Raw genomic sequence first — 24,387 nt, forward strand, 5'->3', positions numbered from 1 at the left:
TGCCAACCTAGCAGTTCAAAAGCACATCAAAGTGCAAGTAGATAAATAGGTACCACTCCGGTGGGAAGGTAAACGGCGTTTCCGTGCACTGCTCTGGTTCGCCAGAAGCAGCTCAGTCATGCTGACCACATGACCCAGAAGCTGTACGCCGGCTCCCTCGGCCAATAAGGCAAGATGAGCACCACAACCCCAGAGTCGGTCATGACTGAACCTAATGGTCAGGGGTCCCTTTACCTTTACCTTTACCTATTCAAGAGGCAATGAAGAAGGTATTCCTTATTAATCCTCCTCCCATCATGTTAATGATAAAAAGAGGAAGAGGAAGCAGCAGTGGCCGGAAATTAAAGGCATAAACGCCCTGAAAAGCCCCCATAATCTTTGTTTGTCCACACTGGACAGACAAGTGCTTATATTGTTGCACACCACCCTAGTCTCCAAGCAGTGCAAGATTCCAGGGGTTCCAGGCACTTACCCAGGGTTTGGTTTCCTTGGACTGAGGGACAGCGGAGACTGGGGTGTCTTTAGGAAATATGGTTTATTTACACTGGCTTTTGCCTTTCTAACTAGCGGTGAGTTGAGGGAGGGGGGCCCACCCTTTTTCTGTCTGGCACAGAGACACTTCCTTTGTTACCTTAATGGCCCATACTTGGAGGGCCAATACCTCACCAGGAAGCTAGCCTAGCTATTCCAGGAACTGAATCTGTGCTGGATTCAGGAATTAGAAAGGGGCTCAGGCATACAGCCTACCCCTCTACTAAATTCATAACACTATATATAAATAAATCATAACTGAAAAACATAGAACAACAGAGAAAATAACAGGCTGCAATGATTTGACAACACTGACCAGAAGAAGATATGTGATCCTGTTCAGCCAAAGCTGCTAGGCAGAGGATCCCTCCGACAGCTGCCTTGTTAGAGTAAGATCTGACTCCGCCTGAATATTAGGTACAGGAAAATGAACCGGAAATGTATTTGGAAACACTTGTTAAACCTGTTGAAGTGAGTTCTGTTCTGGAAAGATGGCAGAGCTCAGCTTCTGCATTTTCACTCCTCTAGACCTGGCCCTTTACGAGGTTTAAAGCAGCAATTGACAAAAAAGAGACACTTTGAAATAAATCACAGCGCATCACTTCTAATAGGTTTGTGTGTGGAGTGGGCTTGGTTTAGTATCGAAAGAGTTACTTCAACAGCACTTTTTAGATATATAAAAACACACCCTGGTAATCTACTTGTCTATCCTAAAAATTTCATTTTTAAAATTCAGTGCAGCACTGGGTTTCATTAAATGTTTACGATTCTATTACATGATACATTTTTAGATAGCTGTAATAAAAGGGAGTTGATAAAACTTCATTATCTATAGTGTCAGAGGGAGAATAAAATCTAATATCTACAAAGTTTGTCCATAATATTTGTTGCAATAGTGCTTCAGGGGGGAAGCCTTCCTCTAACTGCATTTAATGTCACAGAAAGAAACATCTTGGCCCTTTGAAGTTAACTGAAAAAAGAACGTGAGGAAACTTTACTAAACAGTCTGAACATCATTGTTCCATTAGCTGAATAGAGGTGGATAGCTGTGAGTCGTCCTGACAAATTGTCACAGAACAAGCTGCCATAGTAGTTAGATTTTTTTTTCTGTACTCAGCAAGCAGAAAGAATATTTTAAACAACCCTCAAAATTTAACAACATGGTGATAAGAAGGCTGAGCTTGTAAATGTTTTGGGTTGGGGTTTTTTTGCAAAATAGAGCTTTGAAATAATACATCCTCAAGTGGCTTGTTTCTGATGCAGAGAGTAGGACTACAAGATTTCTGTGTTGCTGTCACCCTACCCCACTTTTTTTTGGGGGGGGGGAACCAACATCCTCTGTTTATTTGCTTTTTTATATACAGAATCTAAAGCTCATGAAACGAGCATTGGTCAGGATAGCCATTCCATATGAAGCTGCTGATGCCACAGCCGGCTTGGGCCATCAGGAATCACCCAGGAAAAAGACCCTTCTCAGAAGCTGCCCTGGACTGTGGAACAGTCTCCGCTTGAGGATCCAGCGGGCACTTTCAGTATCGTATTTCTGCTGAAAATCTTATAATATTTCTGTTCACCCAAGCATTTGTGGATTACTGATCATTAAAAAACAGATCACTTCTGCACTGTGTGATTTTTTTTTGTATATTTCAAACTGCTTTAATTGAATTTATGATATTGCTTTAATAGTGTTTAACTTTGTTGTACACCACTTTGCTATGCCATCGGACAAAAAGTTTCCTGCATTGCAAGGGTTGGACTAGATGACCCTTGGAGTTCCTTCCAACTCTGCAATTCTATGATTCTATGTGAAAAGAAATATATAAATCTTTTTTAAAAAAATAAATAAGTAAATGGCCCAGAGTTTTTGTTGAACTTGATCTATGTCTGGACACAAAGGAAAAGAAGGGTCTTCTAACTTCAGTTATCAAGGCAAAGCAACAAACCTTACACAATTCACTCAAAGTTCAGCACATTTCCCATCAATGGGAAATTTGAGTACATTTTAAATCACTCCCAGTGAAATCAATGGAACATAAAAGTGTTTAATGTCAACTGGAATTTGCCCAATCACTTTCACTATAGAAAATTATAGAATTTTGAAAGAGATCTATGCAGCAGTACATCCAAGAGAACCAAATCTTCCCTGTTCCAGATCATTTTTAAGCAGTCTTTGTGATTACGGTACTTTAAAATCCCGCCCCCTAAATATCTCTGTGTCTTAACCATACTTGTGTTGTTGATGTGCACACTAGCATAACTTCCCAACATTTAACATAGGAAAATCCTGTTATAAGGTTGGGGGCAGGAAGACACCGCCCCCCCCCAAATTAATAAATGTCGGGATCTAGGTATTATTTGGAGTACTGAAGGAAAGATTCCAGGCCAGTGGAAAAATGCAGGCTAAGCTTCATTTCCAAGCCAGGAAAGGAATAGAAGCATTAACATGACAAAAAGTGTTGATGGCCCCCATGAGAGAGGAATCCTTGGGCAGACAGGTAGCAGGGAAGGGGCAGACTGTGCTCAGAGGGGACATGCGGGTTGCTTGGGGCAGGGGATGGGAGAGGCTGCAATGGAGAGACCGGGGAGCATGGCAAGGTGTAGCATAAAAAGCCACAGCCTCCTCCGTGCCCTGAATTCACAATGGAAACATGACCTTGGGTGAGCGCCGGGAACCCCTGGAATCTCATGGAACTGCTTGGCAGAGACTGGGGTGGCCTGCAATGACTGATTTCACAAGGTGATAGAAAGCAAACTATGGTAAATGATTCTTGGTGACATTCTGTTATTCCCAAGGGGAATTGTTTGGGGCGAAAAGATGTCTGCCCCCTTGGAAACACTGAATGTGCAATTGGTTTAAAGGGAAATTTGAGTTGGTGGCTGGAAGCAGTGTGCTACCCTCAAACTACTTCTTAAGTTGTTTTTACATATATCTTTTTGAATGGATATTTTTAGGCAGGGTGTTTTTTTCCTTAATTCCCTTAAAAATCCACCTGGGAATGGGACCAGACAGATTTGTTCCATCCCCTCTGAAAGCTGTCATGGACCAGACTTTAATGGGCCCATCCTGCCCTACCCCCCCCTCCATCTCTACACAGGATGATACATAAAACTAGTTGGCAGGGTTGCAAAAGGTCCCACGCACAACCCTTGGCATCCTCAGGTAAAGCTGGGAGGGGCTCCTGCCTGAATCTCTGGAGAGAGTGTGCTGGTCAATGTGGAGAATCATAACACTAAGCCAAATAGTCTTACTATAGGGCTGCTTCCTATCTTCCTATGACCCCTTTCTGCCAACATGATTTTGGTTGGTGAATTCTGGGATTCCAACTGGAAATGTTTCTTTTCAGGTCAGGTTAAGAAATATCTTGGACATTTCTGGTGTATGAAAAGATTGAGAAAACTTACAACAGGATGATATGGCTAGAGACACATTCCCCATAGGGCCAAATACGATGGAGGGAGTGGGCTGGGGAGATACATAAGTTATTCAAGCAATTCAGTGTTGGCCATGTATATTGACTGGGTTCTACAATTGTACAGCAACATTTAAAAATATGTGATGGCTTTCCAATTTCTTAATTTACCATTTTATTTATGTATGTATTTTATTTCTTAACTTTTTATTAAATAAAAGTTCTTCAGGTTCTAAAGTTTGGGGGGGGGTGTGTCATAGTTTGTCAACAATATTCCTGTTTGAACCATCATGCTGGTGAAGTCAAGGGCAAGTCACGTCCAGCTAGAAAGGTTGTCAGTTGTGACAATCAGTATAATTTGCAACATCAGAAAGCAGCAGAGGGGATAAACAGATTGAGGGAGGAAGGGGCCAAAGAAAATGTGACTGCCTCATATCTCTAAAAACACCATGCAGAAGTCTGGGTTACAAGGATATGAACAAAATATATCAACGGAACAACTAAGATCAGAAAGCTGTTTTGGAAATAAAACAAAAAATAAAATAAAATAAAACAATGGGTGATCAGATATCATGCTTGGAACATTTGTATTCTAATAATAATTTCATGATTGTGTAAGATAGGTCTTGGAAATCCCAGAACATTGTTGCAGAGTGAATCTTATTTTTTAACATAAAAGCAATTTATAGCAGAAACGCTCTACGGCAAGAGGGTTTTTTTATATGTTGAGAATCATAGCTAAGCTTTAAAATACCAAAATCAATACATGGTGGATAGCCATCGGCAGCGCATACCATGTTGCCTAATGTGATTTCAGTAATATTGTTACCATGCAACAGGAGAAGACGGTGTGTCTGGATCAGATATGATAGCCACTTACATTCAGAAAGTGCAAACAGCTGTAAAGGATATGTCTCTAGTTGAAAACCTTTTGCAAATTGAGAATTTTAACCTCCACAATGAAATTCTAATGATAATTCTGATATAGCTGCAATATCTGAAATTTATTTAAGCAAATCTATCATAGGCTAACACTGTCCCACTAAGAACTAAAAAAATCTAGATTACTTTTTAATCTTAGCATTACTTTACTTCCTTAGTGGCAAATATGTGCAATTCCATGGACAAAAGCATTGTTGTAAAACAAATATCAGCAATGGATATGAGAAAGTAGAGAAAACACAAATCATGTAGATTGCTTTCACCTTCAAATGAAAAAGACTAACAATCAGAATAAAGAGGACCACATTGCGAATATTCTTATGCCAGTTAACTACCAGCAGCTCATGCCGCCTTCCGGCTTACTTGAAAACTGGGTGCCATCTGCAGGGCCAAAACAGGGGAAGGTGTTAATCAACCACATTTCATTCTGTTCCCTACAGAAAGTGATTTTCTTTACAAAGAGTTGTTGCCAAGACTTCATTCAGGGGCAGACTTTGGTAACAGGGTGCCCTGAGTGAGGACAACTCGTGCAGGGAAACCAGCCTCCAGCGTGGCTTCTTTAAACACAACTGCATGCCTTGTGAACAAAGGTCCTAAGGATTTGCTCCTGCTCCACTCCATGCTTCCTTCACCCATTCAATACAGGAAAAAATATAGAAATGTTTATGGGTTTTTTTAAAACTAATTTTTAGACAGGATTGGCTGATGTTTGCAGACATAGTAGCCCCCCATGAGTGAATAAAGGTAAAGGGACCCCTGACCATTAAGTCCAGTCGTGGCCGACTCTAGGGTTGCGGTGCTCATCTCACTTTATTGGCCGAGGGAGCCGGCATTTGTCCGGGTCATGTGGCCAGCATGACTAAGCCGCTTCTGGCGAACCAGAGCAGAGCATGGAAACGCCGTTTACCTTCCCGCTGGAGCGCTACCTATTTATCTACTTGCACTTTGACGTGCTTTCGAACTGCTAGGTGGGCAGGAGCAGGGACCGAGCAACTGGAGCTCATCCCGTCATGGGGATTCGAACCACCATCCTTCAGATCGGCAAGTCCTAGGCTCTGTGGTTTAACCCACAGCGCCACCCGCGTCCCTCCATGAGTGAATAGAGCCTGCCAAATTACAGACAAATAGATCCAGAGTTCTTTGTGCTGGCCACCTTTCATCTTCCCCCCCCCCCAGGCAACCAATACTTTTTTTCTTTTTTGGAAGAAAAGAATGAAAATTTAAGCCACGGTAGCTCTTTTCCTGCCACATTTCAGAAGGAGAGTTGTAGTGGCTTTCACAGTTTTGGGGTGGCTAAAGTATTCACTTACTGGTAATCTTCTTTTTAACCTATTAAAATAGTATATGTGAAAGAGGTAGAACTAGGTAGGAAACGTGCCAAATTTCAGACAAATGGGTCCAGCGGTTTTTGTTTTTTTGTCTTAGGTACCTTTAATGTTGATTTGGGGAAAACAAAAACTGATTTACTTTCTTTCCTGTGGTTTTCTGGGAGAAAAAATAGGGGGGCAGTAGAAGCATAAAGAGAGAATAAAATTTTGAAAAAAACATCCATGCATGTTTCACCTGTTGTTTAATAACGCTTACTGCCAGGACAGCGACAATGCCTCCCCTGGATCCGGCTGGAGGCGAGGGCTTTCCTGGGCTTGGAGAAACCCTTTTTGGCTTCACCCAGGAAGTGGATTGCAGCTTGCCTGCCTATTTGGCAGATCAGACTGAGCCGGCAGGCCTCGCTCCAGTCCTCCCCATGGGCTTTTAATCCTGGGGCCTAGTCCACCTAGCCCAGGGGGGCTATGAGTAATTTTTTTTTTAAGGGGCAGTAGGCCAAATAGGTTTGGGAACTTCTGAAGAGTAATAACTAAATAAGCAACTGAAGTTTAAACAAAAGCTGCATGTTTACTACCTTCTTAGAAGCCTGTAACATCCACAAGTTTCCGTATAATTATTAGTTAACTGTTTCCTAAAATAACTTTATCTCCTGACAAATCATTTTGTTATACCAACTTAGTTCTGCAAAATAAATCCTTATTTGTTCACCTTTCCAGAGTCTCCAAGTTTCAAAGTTTTACATCATGTAAAAACCATAAAATAATCCATGGTGGTTATAGTGTATGGAGGGTTTATGGAGGGGGATTTGCCACATTTTGGTGGTAGCGGTGGGATCTGCTTCAGTGCTTACAGCTCCAATAGTTATGCCAAGTGACAAGACGATTCATTGACTGAAGTCCAAGTTTTCTAGCCACACTGTTGCAAACTTTCTTCCTATTATATAGAACAAACTTTGACAGACCCAAACAGACTAAACTCAGATTATCATACAGGCAGTACAGTACAGCCTTAAATACTTCCAACAGTGGTCTTCCATTGTACTAGAGGTGAGTGGTTTTCTCCAGAAGTTTTTTAAGGCCTGGTGATGACAGAACTTTTCCAGCCTTATAATCTATGAAGTATTAAGAGCAAGTTTAATATGCAAGCTCATAACAAATATGCAAGCTCATAACAAAAGATATGAACCACTCTTCCATCTAGTGTCACACTAAATGAATCCAATGCTTCACTATGAAAATTAAAATGCAGATTTAAAAGGTTGTGGTTCAGTATTTTTAATAGCTATTTAATTATTTATTTATTAACCAGAGTTGAGGGCAATGAAAGGAGCTGAGAAATGGCTTGAACACAAGTGGAGGAAAACTAATGAGTGGTCATTATTGAGCCTTCTCAATGACAGTTGCTGTTTCTGTGGTCTCCTTGTTGTGTCCTCTTGGGGAGCTTTTTCAGGTATATGGGGCCTTTTAAAGTCTGGCCTTAAGGAGGAGGTTGAACCAATGGTGTCCTTCTGGGACATTTTGAGAATAACATCACTTGCACCCACAATTACCTTGATTCTGCTCTTACAGCATAATCTCAAGAGGTATATAGAGTCTAGTACTGGTTTTTGGATGAATTTTGGTTGGTGTGGACATGGACAAGGCACTTGGATTCATGCGGATGACTGTGTGTGCTCCTGAGACTCTTGTCCCTCATGGCCGATTAAAAATAAGAATATCCATTATTGCAAAAATCAAACGCAACATAACATCAACACAACCTTTATTATTTCTCCAGGAAAACTTGGCTCCTTGGTCATTGTGAAGTATAAAAATTAACAACACGTTTTATTAAAATGCAGCACTTTTTTGCAGTTAAGCGGAATACCCTGCAATAAGTGGATTTTTTATGATTACCGGTAACTTTTCAAACAGTCTGCTCATATTGACTGATCATGTGCAGAGAACTCTGTACGTACCAGGGCTTCCTCATTCTCTTGCATGCTGTGGGAAATTCCCATACAATTATAGGAAACTTTCTTCTCTCTTAAGACAAAAATGTGGTGATTGGAAAGATAAAAATAACCTTTCGATACTAGTGTCTCTCTCTGTATATGTCTATCTAAATGAAATACATACATTTCCAAACTGCCAACGGTTTCAATGAAAATAATGATTTATAGTAATAGAAAACAATTATTGCATTGTATAGCATCAACTTAAAAATTAATAAGACAGGCTCAGCAAATATTAAGGAGGCTCATTATTGTCTTTATAGGTATTTTTATTGATACTGCTGCATATAAACATAAAAATGGAATACTTTATAAGGAGTATATAATGTGGGGGTGGCAGAGATTAATGTACAGATTATTAAGGCCTATATAGTTTTACATTGTCTAGTACAGAGAATAAAGTGCAGCCACTGTGGGAAGGCATCCAGCCCTGTTTCAGCACCCAAACGGCTGCAGAAGGTGGACTGAAGGAAGTTTAGAGCAGGGGGGAGAGCCTGTAATGTAATCCAAATGCTATTGAACTTCAGCTTCCATCAACTTCAGCCAGCATGGCCAACAGTTTAGGGATGATGTGACCAGGGGTAGTAATGTGGCACCCCAAATGAAGACAAACTTTGGTGCCCCCTTAAGTATTTCTTATTTTCACAATAATTCTTTTTGGTATAGTTGCATTTTTATGGAACTTCAGCTGTGCAACTTGTGTGGAGAAACCACCCGCACCATTCTATGGGCTTCCTATGAGCTTCATGCAACACCTTGACCCAGTTAAGGCCAGATCTACATATGTGGCAGAATATGTTATAAAGTATTGAAGTGGATGGTGCCAGTTTCAGGTGAGAATTGAAAGGTTCTAGCACAATTAGCACAATTAGTACCTTCCTCACTGGTTTCCTACTTGCAGACAGTTTTTTTTTAGAAAAACAAAAACAAAAGAACATAGAGCAGCATTCAAAAAATGCATAGGTGTTCCTTGACAGACACGTCTGTGGAGAAAGTGCTATGTGATGATAGAAAGCCTGAAAGCCATGATGATGTATGATCCACCATTAATGTCAAATATTTAATGTTGTTGCATGTCAGCTATCAAATACTGCCAAGTATCAACACTCAAATATCAAATATTGAAATGAGGTATACTTGCACATCAAAAGTTTAATAAACAAGAGAGCACTCAGAAAATACCTGGATAATATTTGACACTGACGTTCACAAATGAGAATTTCCAGAACAATTTCTGAGAGCATTTCGGTTTTAAAAAGCACTGTATGTGTGCGTCTTTTATGTATTTATATTCATATTCTATCTCATTTCAAATATTCTAAGTAGTTGCATTAATTTACTCATCTCATTTGCATCCTGAGCCTAATTATACTTAATTTAAAGTAAGTCCCCTTACTTTAAATTAAGTATAATTTAAAGTAACTCTGTGGGTTAAACCACAGAGCCTAGGACTTGACGATCAGAAGTTTGGCAGTTCGAATCCCCGCAATGACGGGGTGAGCTCCCGTTGCTGGGTCCCTGCTCCTGCCAACCTAGCAGTTCGAAAGCACGTCAAAGTGCAAGTAGATAAATAGGTACCGCTCCAGTGGGAAGGTAAACAACATTTCCGTGCGCTGCTCTGGTTTCGCCAGAAGCGGCTTAGTCCTGCTGGCCACATGACCCGGACAAACGCCGGCTCCCTTGGCCAATAAAGCGAGATGAGCACCGCAACCCCAGAGTCGTCCACGACTGGACCTAATGGTCAGGGGTCCCTTTACCACCCAATTACAGTTATCTTAGCTGATCCAAATCCTGAGTTGGGGGATCAATAGTTCTGAAGTAACATAATCTGAAGTAACATAATTTGTTTTAAAATGATTTACATGTCATAGGACGTACAAACTTAGAAGATGTTGCTCCTACACATGGATCTTCTCCTTACTCTGCTAAGTTAGGCTGAGGCACTGACTGACCCAGGAGCACACAGTGAGCGTCCTGGCATTTGAGAGGGGATTTGAATCCTGGTCTCCCAGCTCATAGTTCAACACTCTCTAGTGTACTGTTGATTGTGTATTTTTAAAAATTCACTTTAATGTTTCTTGTCAGCTGCCTTGGAAGGACTTGTAAACAGGATATAATTGTAATGAATAATAATAAATAAGAAGAGGCATAATCTCCTAAGTAAGATAAATGGAAGAAAGCTTTTTAAAACTGGTGCTTGCCCTCTGCAATTTTAAAAAATACTTGGATTAATAGTATTTTTCAATAAAGAACTGGAGGCCAAATTAATCTAACAAATTAAAATTGATTAATCTAACCAATATACTCAATTAAATGTTTTAGGCCTAATGAGAATTCCTGTTTCCCAGCAAAGGGAGCTGCTGAAATCCTATGCACATTTCTCCAGGAGTAAGCCCAATTTAACACAAAGGGGCTGATTTCTGAGGAGACACGCTCTGATGCACAGCAACTACAAATGCACCCATTTTTCCCATTTTTATTGCCAGTTACCACTTGAACAGCAGAAGTACTAAAAGGAGGGTGCCTCTGAGACTGAGCAGCGTAGTGCAGTGGTTGGAGCGCTGGACTAGGAAGCTGGGAGACCAGGGCTTGAATGCCTGCTCTGCTGTGAAACTCACTGGGCTCCCTTGCCAGTCACTGCCTTTCAGCCCAGCCTACCTCTCAGGGTTGTTGTGGGGATTAAATGAGGAGGTGAAAAACTATGCATACCAACTTGAACTCCTTGGAGGAAAAGATGGGATATAAATGCATAAAATAAAAAAATTAAAATACCGCCCCCCCCCCATCATGAGATGCTTTCAAGCTTTTAAAAAGCCCAAGGACTTTGCTGGGTTTTCCATGCAACACACACACAAGCAACAAATACGCACGCAACTTGCTTCTTTTTCTTTCTTTGTTTACTGCCTAGAATCAGCTGGAGGGGGGGGGACCTTGCTCCAAAAGAGGAGGCACCTGTCTCCGTAGCCCTGCTAAGCAGGAAGGAAGCAAACCACCCACCAACTTTTATCCCGGCGCTGCTCTTGCTTTCCCCCCGGAGGGAGGGAGGGAGGGAGGGAGGGGTGGGGAAAAGAAGGGCGAGCGAGCGAGCGAGCGATGGAGGCGGCTCTCTTCCCGGCGCGCCTGGCCGAGGCGGCTCCGGGATGCGCGCGGCACCTCTGGGCGCCGGAGGAGCAGCCTGGCCGAGGCGCAGCAGCTGAGCCCTTGTCCTGCAATCGATTGCCGAGTCTGCTGAGCGGCTCCGCCGAGCGCCCGGCGACGCGCCCGCCCGCCGCCCGCCCTCGCGCTCTCGCTCGCTCGCCGCCGCCTGGCGAGAGCGGGGCGCCGGGAGGAGGCGGGCGCCTGGGCGCGCCTGAGTGCCCGGGATCGGTTTCTCGGGGTTTGACCAGCTGTCCCAGGCTAACCCTGCTCTCTGAAGATGGAGGAAGTAAAAAAAAAGAACCATGCAGGATTACCCTTAGCTACAGATCCACTGCCTTAGTTTCCATAACCAACTGCGGCGCGCAAACATACGAGCGTTACGCACAGGAGGAGAGGAGGAAAGAAAAGGAGGGAGGGAGGGAGGGAGGGAGGGGGCTTAAAGAAGCTCATTAACAAAACAAACAAACAAGGGTGATGGAACTGATTTGCAACATGCTCTGCTGCTGAGGTAAACCTTTGCTGGGGGTGCTTATTTTGGTTGGAAGGGGGGGGGGGCAAGAGCAGCTCTGCAAAATCTGTGTGCAAAAGGCGAGCTCTGTCTTCTGTGCATCTTGTGTGTGTCTGTGTGGGTCTGTGTTTGGCAAAGGCGAGGGGGAGAGGGCCGGAAAGGGGAGGAAGGTCTGTCAGAGCAACGCGTAAAAATGGAGCATCTCCGGAGCCCCGGGAGTCAAAGGACTTGTTGCTGTTTTTACCCGCTCCCCCCCCCCCGCAAATATTTATAATGGTGCAGGAAGGCGAAGAGGACTGTATGATGATGATTTTTCAAAACATTCTTCTTCAGTGTAGATCGAGCGATTCAAGAGACCAAAAAGGCAATATCTATTAAAGCATAAGTCAGGTGTTTTTTTTTTTTTAAAAAAAGCAAGGAATCTGCTTTCTTGGGTGCTCAATTGATTAGTCAGCCCTCTCCCCCCCCCGCCCTCATTCTTTGAAACTGACAGGGGCTTGTCACCGTTTGCAACTGTCTCCCATGCAAGATGCATGCAAGGAAACCCACGATTAAAGATTTCTCTGAACGCAAACGCAGGGTTTTTATGGCATGGCACACATTGCATTTGAAAACGCAGGGCTTAAATTACTTTGACAGGTTCTGCTATGGACTCGGGAAGGAGCACAGAGAGAGAGAGAGAGAGAGAGAGAGAGATGAAATTAAGATCTCTTTATTTCGCCCAGGGCCAAAAAACAGTTCTTGTGAAGCTGGCCTTGGTTTCTTGCTGCTTGGTTCCCTTTCCCTTTTAAAACTCCCTGATCCACACCTTCCAAGCACCCCCTTTCTTTTCCTCCAAGATTCCCCCCCCCCCCGATTCTTAAGGAACCGGTGGATCAAGTTTTCTCTCGTCTAGTTAATCGCATTGCTTGTCGCTTTGGCTGACCTCTCTCTCTCTCCTTTTTGTTCTTCATCTTTCCTGAAAGTACGTGCCATTCCAACAAGACCATCCTGGGGAAGGGAGAGGAAAAAAGGTGGGTGGGGAGGACAGAGAGGGAGAGAGAGAGAGACGCTCCTTTCTCCTTCCTTGTGCTTTGTTTCCCCACCGATCCATTTGCTCTGAATGTGACCTACCTGTAAGTTTTCTTCCTCTTCCCTTGAACTCTGGAGGCGGGGAGGCGAGAGGGAGGGGGAAGAAGAAGAAGAGGAGGAGGAGAAGGGGCTGGATTATTTCAAAACGCTTCCCCATCTTGCCTATACCTCCAGTGCACCATAATCCCCTCTGTCTCTTCGCTCTTGGCAGGGAGGAGGGGTTAGAAGCTGCCACCAGAAGCCAGAAATGGTGAACAAACTTTTATTTTAATCATAGAACTTTTTCTCTCTCTCCTCCCCCACCCTGTATATTTCCTTTCCTTTCTTCCCATCTCATTGCCTGGGATAGTATCTCACCACCCCACCAAAAGCTTGTTGTTTTCAGACAACTCCCCCCCCCCCCTTGTTACCGAGTGTGTTACCTGCAGGAAAGGGAAGATAAGGTAATTCTGAAGAGGCAGGAGGGCAGGGCTCTTCTGCTCAAGCATTTAGAGCTCGTGTGTTATATTTATTATCATCATTATTAAAGCCATGTAGGCAAGCATCAGTTGGATGGCAGCTTCGCCTGTTGAAATGTAAACGTTCTGTATACTGAGTGTCTTAGGAATTTGATCTGCAGTTTGCAGAGTGGGGGAAGAAGGCAGAGAAAAGTGTATATCTTATTTATTTATTTAAAAAAAGAGGGGGATGAGGTGAAGGGAAGTGGTTTAGGAGACAAGAAATGAAGCTGCCTGTTTTCCAGTAAGTAATGGAGAAATTCCAGGAGCTGGGTCTAAATATACTTGGCGATCAATACAGAAATGGCTCATTGTGAATAATTTAACTGCTTGGTGTAGCAAGAGTTTTGAAACTAAAGGCAAAAGGGAGCTGGGGACTGAGAGGAAAAATTGAAACTCTTCTTTTGCCATTATTTCCACACCCCCCTTCATTTTAAAGTTTCCTCTTAAAATGATATGGTGATGATGACCAACCTTTTCATTTCATTTTATTTTTAATCAAGTCTTGAGCTAGTGGGAGTCATCTAATACAGTGACTTAGGTTTCTGGAAAGTAATAGCTTGTTCTCTGCTAGTAAAGTGCTTCAAGAAACTTTTTGAGATTACTACAGTATAGAGCATGTGGTCTGAAAGTATTTTGGAAGGGGCTCCAGGGTTGGCTAGAATAGATAAGTTAGAATGAATTGGACCCTGGGTAAAAATAGTTGCTGCAACTCTGCTTTTAAAAAGTATGGACTCACCTACTTGTTCTGAAGCTGAGGACACCATGGAACAACTGCGGTGCAGGAAACCTTGCGGTGCCGGCATCCCACAAGACGTTCAGCTCAGTATCCCAAAGTTCTCACTTGGCAGTTAAGCCCCCTGAGTTCAGTCAGACTTACTAGCAAGTACACTGTGGACTGAAGAATAGGAGGCTGTTTACTGATAAAGCATTGGCATCTTCGTTGAAATACACCCGACACAAACAGGACTTCTTTAGTAACAGGGAAACGGTGATTCAGGTGTGTGTCTGTTTCCCTCCCACTTTCTTTCTTCTGCACAGGGTTGTTTCTGGCATTTAAAGTTTTCTACCTGCCTCAACACTTGGATGCCTGCAGGAAGATCCTAGGCAGAGACACTTGTGCTGCTCAAACACTGATTAAATTGATAACAGCAGCAGCAGGAGAAAATGGGCAAATGGCTTAGGAGCCCAGATGTTTAATAACTGACAGAGCGAGGGCAACTTTGACAGTGTACTTTTTCCCTTGCAGCACTGCACTTTGACTATGGAAGCAGAGGCTACTGATGGATACATGCCATGTAAGTATTGCTTTTATTTTCTTTCGTGCCTTTTGCTGCTTAGGGGCCACAATGTTCTTTGTCTTCTTATTGAATTCATTGTTTTAAGACAGCATGGGTTGAGTGACTCTTAATACTAAATACAGTATTGGGCACTTCAGTGTAACTGCATATATGCTTTGGATCTGTGCATTGAAGCGAAACAGGGTGGACTGTAACTTTTTCATGTTTGTACTCCATATGTTTTTAATGCTTCCCTGTGGGATGACATATTCTGCTTTTAAAATTATACATACTATGCAAAGTCAAGTAACTGAGTATGACATGAAAAGGGGTGTGTGTACAGAGTGATATCTGTCCCAGAGCAGCAGCTAATATATTTTGCCGCAGAAAATGACCCTTCCTAAGCTGTGGAAGAATCTAATCAGGCTGGGAACTGAGCTTTCAAATATAATCTCCCCTCCTCTTCGCAAGCACATGTTCTTACTTGAACACAAATGTCAATTTTCCTCTGTGAAGCTGATAGAAGGTTTTCTTCTATGGAATAGGTGACAATGAACTTTCGCCCGAAAGGGATCACTCCAATATGGCAATTGACCTCACCTCAAGCACACCCAATGGGCAGCATACCTCACCAAGTCACATGACAAGCAGTAAGTCACCTTTCATACAGCTTTTGCCTAGCAGGTTTATCAATCTTGTTCAATCTACGTAGTTTGCAAATGCGAGAAGAGAGGACAGGACAGATTTGTTGTAGTTCATGCTAATGTCTTGTCTAAATCTGAGCTTGATTGCCAGTCTCAGTTATCCGGGGGGGAGGGGGTAGTACTTTTCTGAACCAGGTAGGAAAAACCGAGGCTTTGCTAGTTTCTTTTGTGATCGAAACAGTATTTAGGCATGATTCCAAAGCAAAGGCAAAATGAAGACAAAGAGCCAAGAATATTCTAAAGCTATATTCAGTGAGCTGAATGACTGAAGGCTTGACAAACCCCCAACCCTATTCTCTGTGGCTGTTCTGTCTTCCTCTCACTGCCTCTGAATTGGTATTATTTGTAATAGCTTTCTAATTGTTGAACCACTTTAAACTTTCTAACTTAGACTCTTGCTTCATACACACTATGCCTTTAAAGCACATTGGAAGCACATTTCCCTCTGCCCTCAAAGAATTCTGGGCGCTGTAGTTTATTAAGAGCTGCTGGGAATTGTAATTCTCTGAGGGGTAAACAGCAGTGCCCATAATTCTTTGAGGGAAATAATGTGTTTCAAGACTGCTTTAAGTTTGCGAACACTCCATACCTTTAGAGTATTAAATATCCACTGGATGTAATTGCATGAGATAATTTTATTTTTTTAAGGATTGTGGGTTACTTTTGATGTTGATTGGAATGTCTTAATGGACCTCTAAAACTGAGAAACTTGAATTTACAACTTTGTTTTCCACCTGCCCACTCTTACTGTGCATTTGCTTGGGGATTCCTGCAAAGTGGATTTTTATTTTTTGCAAATAATGCTCTGCTAGGAAGGTGAAGCTTTAAGAATGAACTTGTTGCAATAATAAAGTATGATCTTCATATCACCCCTGGCTGAGAGGAAGGTGTTACACTCAGGCTTTTCTCCTGTCCTCCGGGAGGTTATGAGTAAAACACAGGTTTTATGAGCCTTTTAAATTGAGAGTTACTATGAAATATCCAATTATTATATATACGTTGCAAAAGAATACGATTGCTAGTACCCTGAACTGAACTTTATATGGTAGCTTCTCATAATTCAGACATTTAGACATTTCCAAACCTGTGGAATTGGAGTTCAGATATGCATTTTATTGAGCTATGAAACTTTACTGCTCACTTCCTTCATTTTTTTTCTTTCTTTTTTTATCAATGATGAGAAAGAAAACTCCTGTTTTATTATGTCAACAGGAATGCTTGCCCAAATTAGGCTGCAGTTCAGTGAACACTTACTTGGGAGTAAGCTTCACTGAACTCAGTGAGACTAGCTTCTGAGTAGGCATGCAGAAGAGAAGAGTACACTTTTAATTGTTGGGTGAAAATGAACATATTGAAATTGGGCAGTTGCTCTTTCATTTGCTGCTAAGGAGTGTGGTGGAGTCTCCTTCTTTGGAGGTCTTTAAGCAGAGGCTTGACAACCATATGTCAGGAGTGCTCTGATGGTGTTTCCTGCTTGGCAGGGGGTTGGACTCGATGGCCCTTGGGGTCTCTTCCAACTCTATGATTCTATGATTCTATGATTCATAGAATGTTATCATCTAAATTCAACTGTTACCCTGTGCTACCCTGTTAACCCAAACCAGCAAGTACAATGCATAATTTTGTCTAGATTTAAAATAGATGGCTGTTCCAGGATGGTGGATGGCGGGGGGGGGGGGATAGATCTTTGTGCCTCTGACTTGGCCTGTGAATACAGACCCAATTCTGTTGCCAAGCAGCAGGGCTTTTGCCTGAATACAGAGGACTTGGGGTTTGAACCTCAAAGCAATTTATTCTGAGACCTTCACTAGAATCTTCCACTGATCCCAGGTGCCCCAGCCACCTGCACCAGGGATCCTGTTGACAGTGTGGAACATGCAGAGGGTGCTGTGTGCACAGCGGCACCACAGATCTTTTGAATTCCCACGTCTGCATTTTCACTACCATTGTCACCAGGGGCTCAGTTTATGCGGCAGGGGAAAGGCCAAGGGGATGGAGTTCAGGAGGAGCCATTGAAGTGGAGCATACCTGAGTTGTTGCCTCCTGTGATCAGGAGATAGAAAGGGCCACCAGTTTCTAAAGCTCTGAGCATTTGTAACTTCTTCAGGTTTATCAACAGCAATTTGTATCCATGGATTGGTGTTCTGATGAAAGAAGCATATTTGTGTGTGTGTGTATTGGTGTGTGTCTATGTGCACACGTGCACAGTACACCAGTTCTCTGTGGGAGTGGATAGCCCCAAAATGTGGGGGCAGGGCTTCCTATGTGGTTTTAATTAAATCTCCTGTCATTTATTTTATGAAAAATCTTTAGATGAAGTGCTTGGTACATTGAAATACATTTTGAGTCAAGTTTTTAAGCAGCGGTGACAGAACAGTTCCTGTATATTTTGCAAAAAAAATAATTGTTTGAACCTATTGACTTTGTTACTTATTTTTGGTAGGACCTATGAACAGAAGAGCTTCCTTGTTGTGAGATTGTTGATCCATCTAGATCTGTCTTGCCTTCTGGCAACAGCTCTCCACATCCTCTGGCCAGGGGTTTTTCCAGCTCTGTTACCTGGAGGGTGTTGGGAATTGAACTGGGCCCTCACACCTGCAGGACACGTGCTCTATTCCTGTTCAGTAGAAATATAATTGCAACCAAGTTGTGACTGGGGTTCTCTGCAGGGTTTACTGTAGGTACTTTCTTTCTCCCATTGTTATTTCAATAGATCTTCTGCATTTTCTTTGGAGAAGATGCCCTGGATAGCTCAGCTGGTTAGAGTGTGGTGCTGATAACACCAAGGTTGCAGTTCGATCCCCATGGGGGACAGCTGCATATTCCTGCATTGCAGGGGGTTGGACTAGATGATCCTCAGAGCCCCTTCCAGCTCTACAATTCTGTGAATCTATGTTAAAGCCAGCTAGGTGGCAGGGCTTGCGCATGCCTGTCAGATCCCTAAAAATCTGTTCCATCTGAAGCAAGGTCTCCACAGAAACCTCCAGGGAGTCCTTCAACTGGCTTCTTTGCTGCTGCTATTTTTGTTTTCTCAACTTCATATTTAGAAATGAATTGTTTGAAATTCTATCCTACTTTCTCCCAAAACATGTTTAAAACAAAATATAATGACATGTAAAACTATCAAGACACTAGAAGTCAGGATGCTTGCTGAGTGCATTCTGATGCATGATACATTGATACAACGATACATTCTGATACATTGTGTTGCTGGCAGGACTGGAGACGATATGTGGTTTTCAACATTGTGATATATATCCAGCTAAACATCACAATATATCGATTTATCACAGTGTCTGAAATAAGGATGGAGCTATGTGGAGGCACTGGCTGCCTTCACGGTTTTTCTTGCATCATGATTTTTGCATAACACACACACACACACACCTCATCATCAGGCCAAAAATTATGAAACTTAGATCATGATATGGACTTCAAACTGGTTTTGGATTCTATATATGTATATTTGCCCAGCCCTAGTTTCTGGAATCTGGACCTAGGCAACAGGCAATAGTGGTGGGGTTAAAACTTTCTCAGACATTCCTATTTGGCTCATTAGGCTCACCTGGTATGGATGGGCTTATGGATTTGGGCTGTTTCCTATGCAGCATTTCATGCACCTGAAGGCAACAGAAACTTCTTTGTGCTTGTTGCATTTCTGACCTGTCTTGGCAACTTAGTCCTGTGCTGAAAGGCTGTCTCATGCTGGTATGTTGCATTAATACAAGAGTTGCCAAACATTTTGGATTGAACAGTTGGGGTGGATTTGAATTTTGAGAAAGTTCTGGGGGCACCAGTCACAAAATGGCTGCCATGGTGGGGGTGTTGGCATAACAGCCATGATGAAGCTTTGCCCATGATCATATTTCCATATGAGAAAAGTTCTAACCTTTTGAATTTCTGCCTAGAAAATAAGTGCATCAAGGAGAGGGGAATACAGCAACTCTTGAGGAATCCAGAGATTCCTATTGGCTGGTGTCCAAACAAATCACTCATCCATCACCCCGGGAGCAGCCTGGCCTGCTCATTTCACAGAAATCACTTAGGAAGGTTCCTGCACATTTTCTTTCCAGGAGGGCTGGAGTCTTCCTTTGGGGGAAAAATGAAAGTTCAGAGTCTGGGAGCCCTACTTGGGGTCCCGCACTAATGTCTGTGGGACTGATCGCTTAACTTTTTAACTTTAATAGAAGATTAAATGCTATATAGAGCTGTTTTTCCTTATCTAATGCCCACCCCCACCCCGAAATCAACAGTATTGATTCTGTTACTCTTCTGGGACTTGTTCCTCCAAAGAATAATAGAAGCTTTTCCACTGTGGCTTTCCTGAACAGATCAATTTAGGACTACACCCCTTGCCTCAGTCTGGCTGTATCTGTATCCAGTTGAAACAAGGAAGAAGCCCATAACAGGCAATTTTCTTGGCTTTTTGTGTACCGTAAACAGTGTGTGTACCAGACAGGAGAGAGAAACAACTGCTTTCGAAACAAGCCACTCTCACCCAACTCTAGTAAAATTACATGCTTGGGAGAGAGGGTTTTTTCCCCTTCATATTTATTAGCCTGTGGCAATTCCAGGTGAGTAAGACTTGGCTAAACTACTAATGATTTCAGGTTTGCTTCCAAAAGGTTGCAGGTCAAATATTTTTGGCACATGTTGCGTAGATGTCAGTTTCATCTTTTCATTACCACATCTATAATTACATATAGCATACATAGATTATAGATGAAGCGAAGAGAGCAGTGATACTTGCAGCATGAGATTGTGTCTGCTAACTAACAATATTATATATACTGTGCAATATGTGTCTCCGAGAGAGAAAGAGAAAAATACTGTGTATTCTTTGGTGGATGATCAATTTGAATACCATCTTGAAAGTTTTATAAGTGAGTGCTGAGAAACAAATTTAGTGAATACGCACTTTTATCCAGCTTCAAGCCCTCTTGGCAGTGTGAGCCACTGTGCTGTTGCAAAAGGGTTTTGGGGCACATTCCCTGCTTCCGAGGGGAACCAGCCATGCTCATACATGAAGATTTGGCACTCTCCTGTTTGCATGGCAGGTGTCCTAGGCAGCTGCCTAGCCCGCCTCTGTAACGGACCTCTCCTTGCCCTAGACCAGGCATAGGCAAACTTGGCCCTCCAGATGTTTTGGGACTACAACTCCCATCATCCCTAGCAGGACCAGGGATGATGAGAATTGTAGGCTCAAAACATCTGGAGGGCCGAGTTTGCCTATGCCTGCCCTAGACCCATACTGCTATCCCAAAAGTATGCCTTTTGCCCTGTACCCAAGGTGAAGGGCTGGTGAGACTGTTGCTCACCCATGTGATTTATCTATTTAAGAGAATTCTAGGCTGCCTTTTTAAACTTTTATTATTAACATGTAGAAAGGACAACGGCAGTAGTAAGTTGCAATACAATAACTCTGAATGTACTTAAGGGGGGAAAAACACCAGTCACTGGAATGGTGAGAATAAAGCAGCGAGGGAGTCGTAAGGCAATGAACGAAATGGAGGGACGTTGTCTTGTTAATCCGGGTCGGGTGTAGCAGGGCATGGTTTGGGCCGACCAGACAAACAAAGTCATATGTCATTGGTTGCCAAATGAAGTCATACTTCACAGGGATAAGTGGCTTCATATGTTGCTTGTCCATAGCCTTTAAGTGGCAGCAAATTCCATTAGTTTAGCAGTCCCCTTCAGAACCTTAAGATGATGGGTCAATTTTTCAGAAGCGACTAGGAACAAAGCTTCCCAGCTGTTCATGGTAACAACAGAAACATGCTTCTATCCCTGTGTTACTGTCAGTCTAGTTGCAACTAAAAGGAAAAATACCAAAGGTAATTTTGCAGAGGGAGGTTGGTGTTAATTCCTGATAAAATTGTGAGAAGAAACAATTTGGGGTCTAGGACCAGTCAATGCTGATTCCAATTCCCTTCAGAATTTGTGCCCAGAAAGTAGCCACAAGGAGACTGCCTTTTAAAGTAACTTCAGGAAGTGGGTGTAAGGCTGTAACACACTCCAAGTAAAGGGAGTAGGCATTATTAAAACTCTGAATGGTAGTAGTCCCTCGCTTTCTGCCATTCATGCATCCATTAAGACTGCCAGTGGTGCACTGTAGAAGATTCACCGTATTGACTGAGCTGCTGGGCAATGCTGGTGTAACAGGAGGCCACTGTTTGTGTGATGCTTGTGTCCTGTGCCCCCCACCCCCCACTCCCCGCCCCAGTTGCACCAATAAGCTATTTTTTATTTGGGGTGATTTTGGATGCTTTTGTTTATATTCTGTGTGCTTAGTGTATGCAGCAAGCTTAGGCTCTTTCAGCTTCCAAAGAGAGAAATACAAGTCACAAGTATATAGTCACTTGTCCTATTTTCCTCAGAAAGAAATCACAAATGTTGTCAACATATTTAAAATAATTTTTTTACTGATAATTATTTTTAAGACACATAAAGTTTATTTTTGACAGACTATATATTAATTCACTCTCACCAGGTAGCAGTGGTGTTATCTCTGTGGTATCCAATATGGTACTTTACACGCAAATCCACAGATAGATGTACATGTCTAGAACATCACCCTTGGAAGCAACTCAACTGGCAGGATGGTGGAGAGGAGGGTTGTGACACAGTGGCAGGTATTCCTGAATGAGACTGATCCACTGCAATCTGTGTTCCGATCAGGTTTTGGAACTGAATTAGCCATGGGTGCCTTAATGGATGACCTTCGTTGGGAGAGAGACGGGGGAGTGTGACCCTGTTACTTCTGCTCAGTTGCTCTGTGGCTCTCAGTACCATGGTCTCCTTTTGGACGGACTCTGTGGGATGGATGTCAGAGGCACTGGGTTGAAGTGGCTTCATTCCGTTTTGGCAACTGCAGCCTTGGTTTAAGGAGCCATTTGGTGCCTAGCTCGTATATCTGAGTTTCTAACACTGCTGTTGAGAGTGGACAGTAGGAGGTTTGGAGCAATGTTTCTTAAGCTTAGAGAAGATTGTTCACCCTCCCTCATGTTGTAAATGATGACTGTATTTTATTATGGGAAAGAATGTTTTCTCAGGTCAGATTAGTTTGTGACTAGAGTAGCTTGTGACTTGTCTTGGTGATTTTGGGTCAGTTGATGCTCTTTGCTTTGCTGTAGCAGTTATCAGATGTACCAGTTCCCCTCTTGGTGCCTTGGCCTAGTTCTCACTGAGGTGCTGGGCTTGGATCTGGGCTGTACCACTTCAAACTGCAGGTGGAGAGTCACATGACTGAATGGTCCTCCACATCAAAATCCCCAGTGCATAGAAAACTTTGTGCCCCTTAACATACTATTTTCCCATGTGCAGGGAATGTTTTGGAATGGAAGAGAGTGTAGTTATGTAAGCTTCCACCTGTCATCTAAAGTGGTACAGTCCAGACACAAGCTCTCTGCTTCAGTGGCCTCAACTAATGCCATTTCATCTGTTTTCATCTGGGGTCCTGCCTTTTTGGAACATGTTGGCTTTAAAAAGACTTCATCCATTCCAACTTTGGAAAAATAATTAAATATCTAAATCTTTTCCTGGCCATTAGCTAACTGCACAATAATATAACAAAGCTGTTTTTATTTGGTGCGTACTGTGGGTCTTAAGAGCCATGATCCATTTTTTCCAATCTATTGCCCATCTTTCCTATTTTATTTGTCACTTTGTTTAATATTGACAACTTTAATTGGTTGTAAATGTCTGTTTGCAAACTTTAATTAGTTATAAGCTATGTTTGCATATGTACTATGAATCCTCTATTTTATTGCAAAACATATTGGATAATGTTGATTGAAATGCCAGGGTACTGTTAGATTTTGTATGAACTATAAAATATCTATAATGGAATAAGTATTTTGCAAGGTTGTTCTGATCAATTTGGACAAAATCTATCTATCTATCTATCTATCTATCTATTGATATATATATATCTATATATCAAAATGTTTTTTTCTAGAACTGAGCTGAAGTGTTCAGTTCTGATTTCTGAAAAAAAATAATGGCAAGGAAAGCAAAGGAGCGGGGGTTGGAGGACGGAAGACTGAAAAACCCCAAAACCGTTGGAGGGTGGGTGGGGGAAGATGTATCTTAAGTCTATGTGGTGGCAGTGGTTTTAAAATTTTGTTCTTCAAATCTATAAGCTCTGTCACCCCTTGAAGCAGCAAAACTGCAACCCGCAGCCCAGCTGACTTGCCATTTTCCTTGTTCTTCTGTCAGTGACACAACATGAGGCTGTAGCATCATCCCAGTGACATTCCTTAATGGGGAAACAGAAATGTTAGCACAGTGCAACTGCCACACTTCATTCACATGTAAGCCTGAGCCAAATCATAGCTTTGCTCCTGGTAGCTGGAGCTTTGGTGGAAGGAAGCGGCTGTGATTTTTGCTCCTGGTGCCAGGGTGCTTGCTCATTCATGCTAAACCATAGTTTCGCTCACCCACACCTGCAGAATACACAGGGCCCTGACTCCAGCTCTGCAGGTAGCCTTCACGTCCACAGGGGAAAGGCACTTGCAATAACGGAGAACCATTCAGGTCTTACCTCCCATCAGGCAACACCTCTGGCAGAACTGTAGTGGTGCCTCCAATCTAAATGGTTGAAGCTCAGAATAATGCTGTTCCAGGGAAAAAATCATTGCAATTTAACAGTAGTTTGAAGTTTCCAGTGCAGGGTTTTGAAAACAGAGAAGAGGAAATACTTGGTAGGGTGGGGGAGGATGAAGAACTGAGAATTAAAGTGCCATTCTGGACCACCATCTATCTACTTTCTAACTTCTGAGAGCCAGCAGGTTGTTTTACAGATGTTACATTGCTGTGTCTGGTGGCTTTCTCCATATGGCAAAAGACATGCAGTGGCTCTCCACTGTTGATTTCCTTTATGCTACTTGTTTGTGGGTGTTTTGCAGGAGTGTGGCGAAAATGACCTTATTTTGCATTGTGAGTCCCTGTGCTGGAACTGCTTGCCTTTTGGAGTCAGCCGGCACATG

At 42.6% G+C, this 24,387-nt stretch overlaps 1 protein-coding gene across 6 annotated transcripts in view; it reads left to right on the forward strand.

Moving 5' to 3' along the window:
- The first annotated feature begins 11,751 nt into the window (after positions 1-11,751).
- IKZF2 (IKAROS family zinc finger 2) overlaps positions 11,752-24,387 on the forward strand; it is a 100,547-nt gene continuing 87,911 nt past the window's right edge. For 2 of the 6 annotated variants that reach the window (XM_081835772.1, XM_081835774.1), the window contains exons 1-3: positions 12,975-13,169; positions 14,666-14,714; positions 15,242-15,346. In XM_081835772.1, the coding sequence (XP_081691898.1) occupies positions 13,167-13,169; positions 14,666-14,714; positions 15,242-15,346 (157 nt within the window). In that variant the 5' untranslated portion in view covers positions 12,975-13,166. The other 4 variants (XM_081835769.1, XM_081835773.1, XM_081835770.1 and 1 more) reach the window with 3 other exon arrangements.

This window comes from Podarcis erhardii (assembly GCF_964252035.2).
Source record: "Podarcis erhardii genome assembly, chromosome: 1".
Taxonomy (NCBI): Eukaryota; Metazoa; Chordata; class Lepidosauria; order Squamata; family Lacertidae; genus Podarcis; species Podarcis erhardii.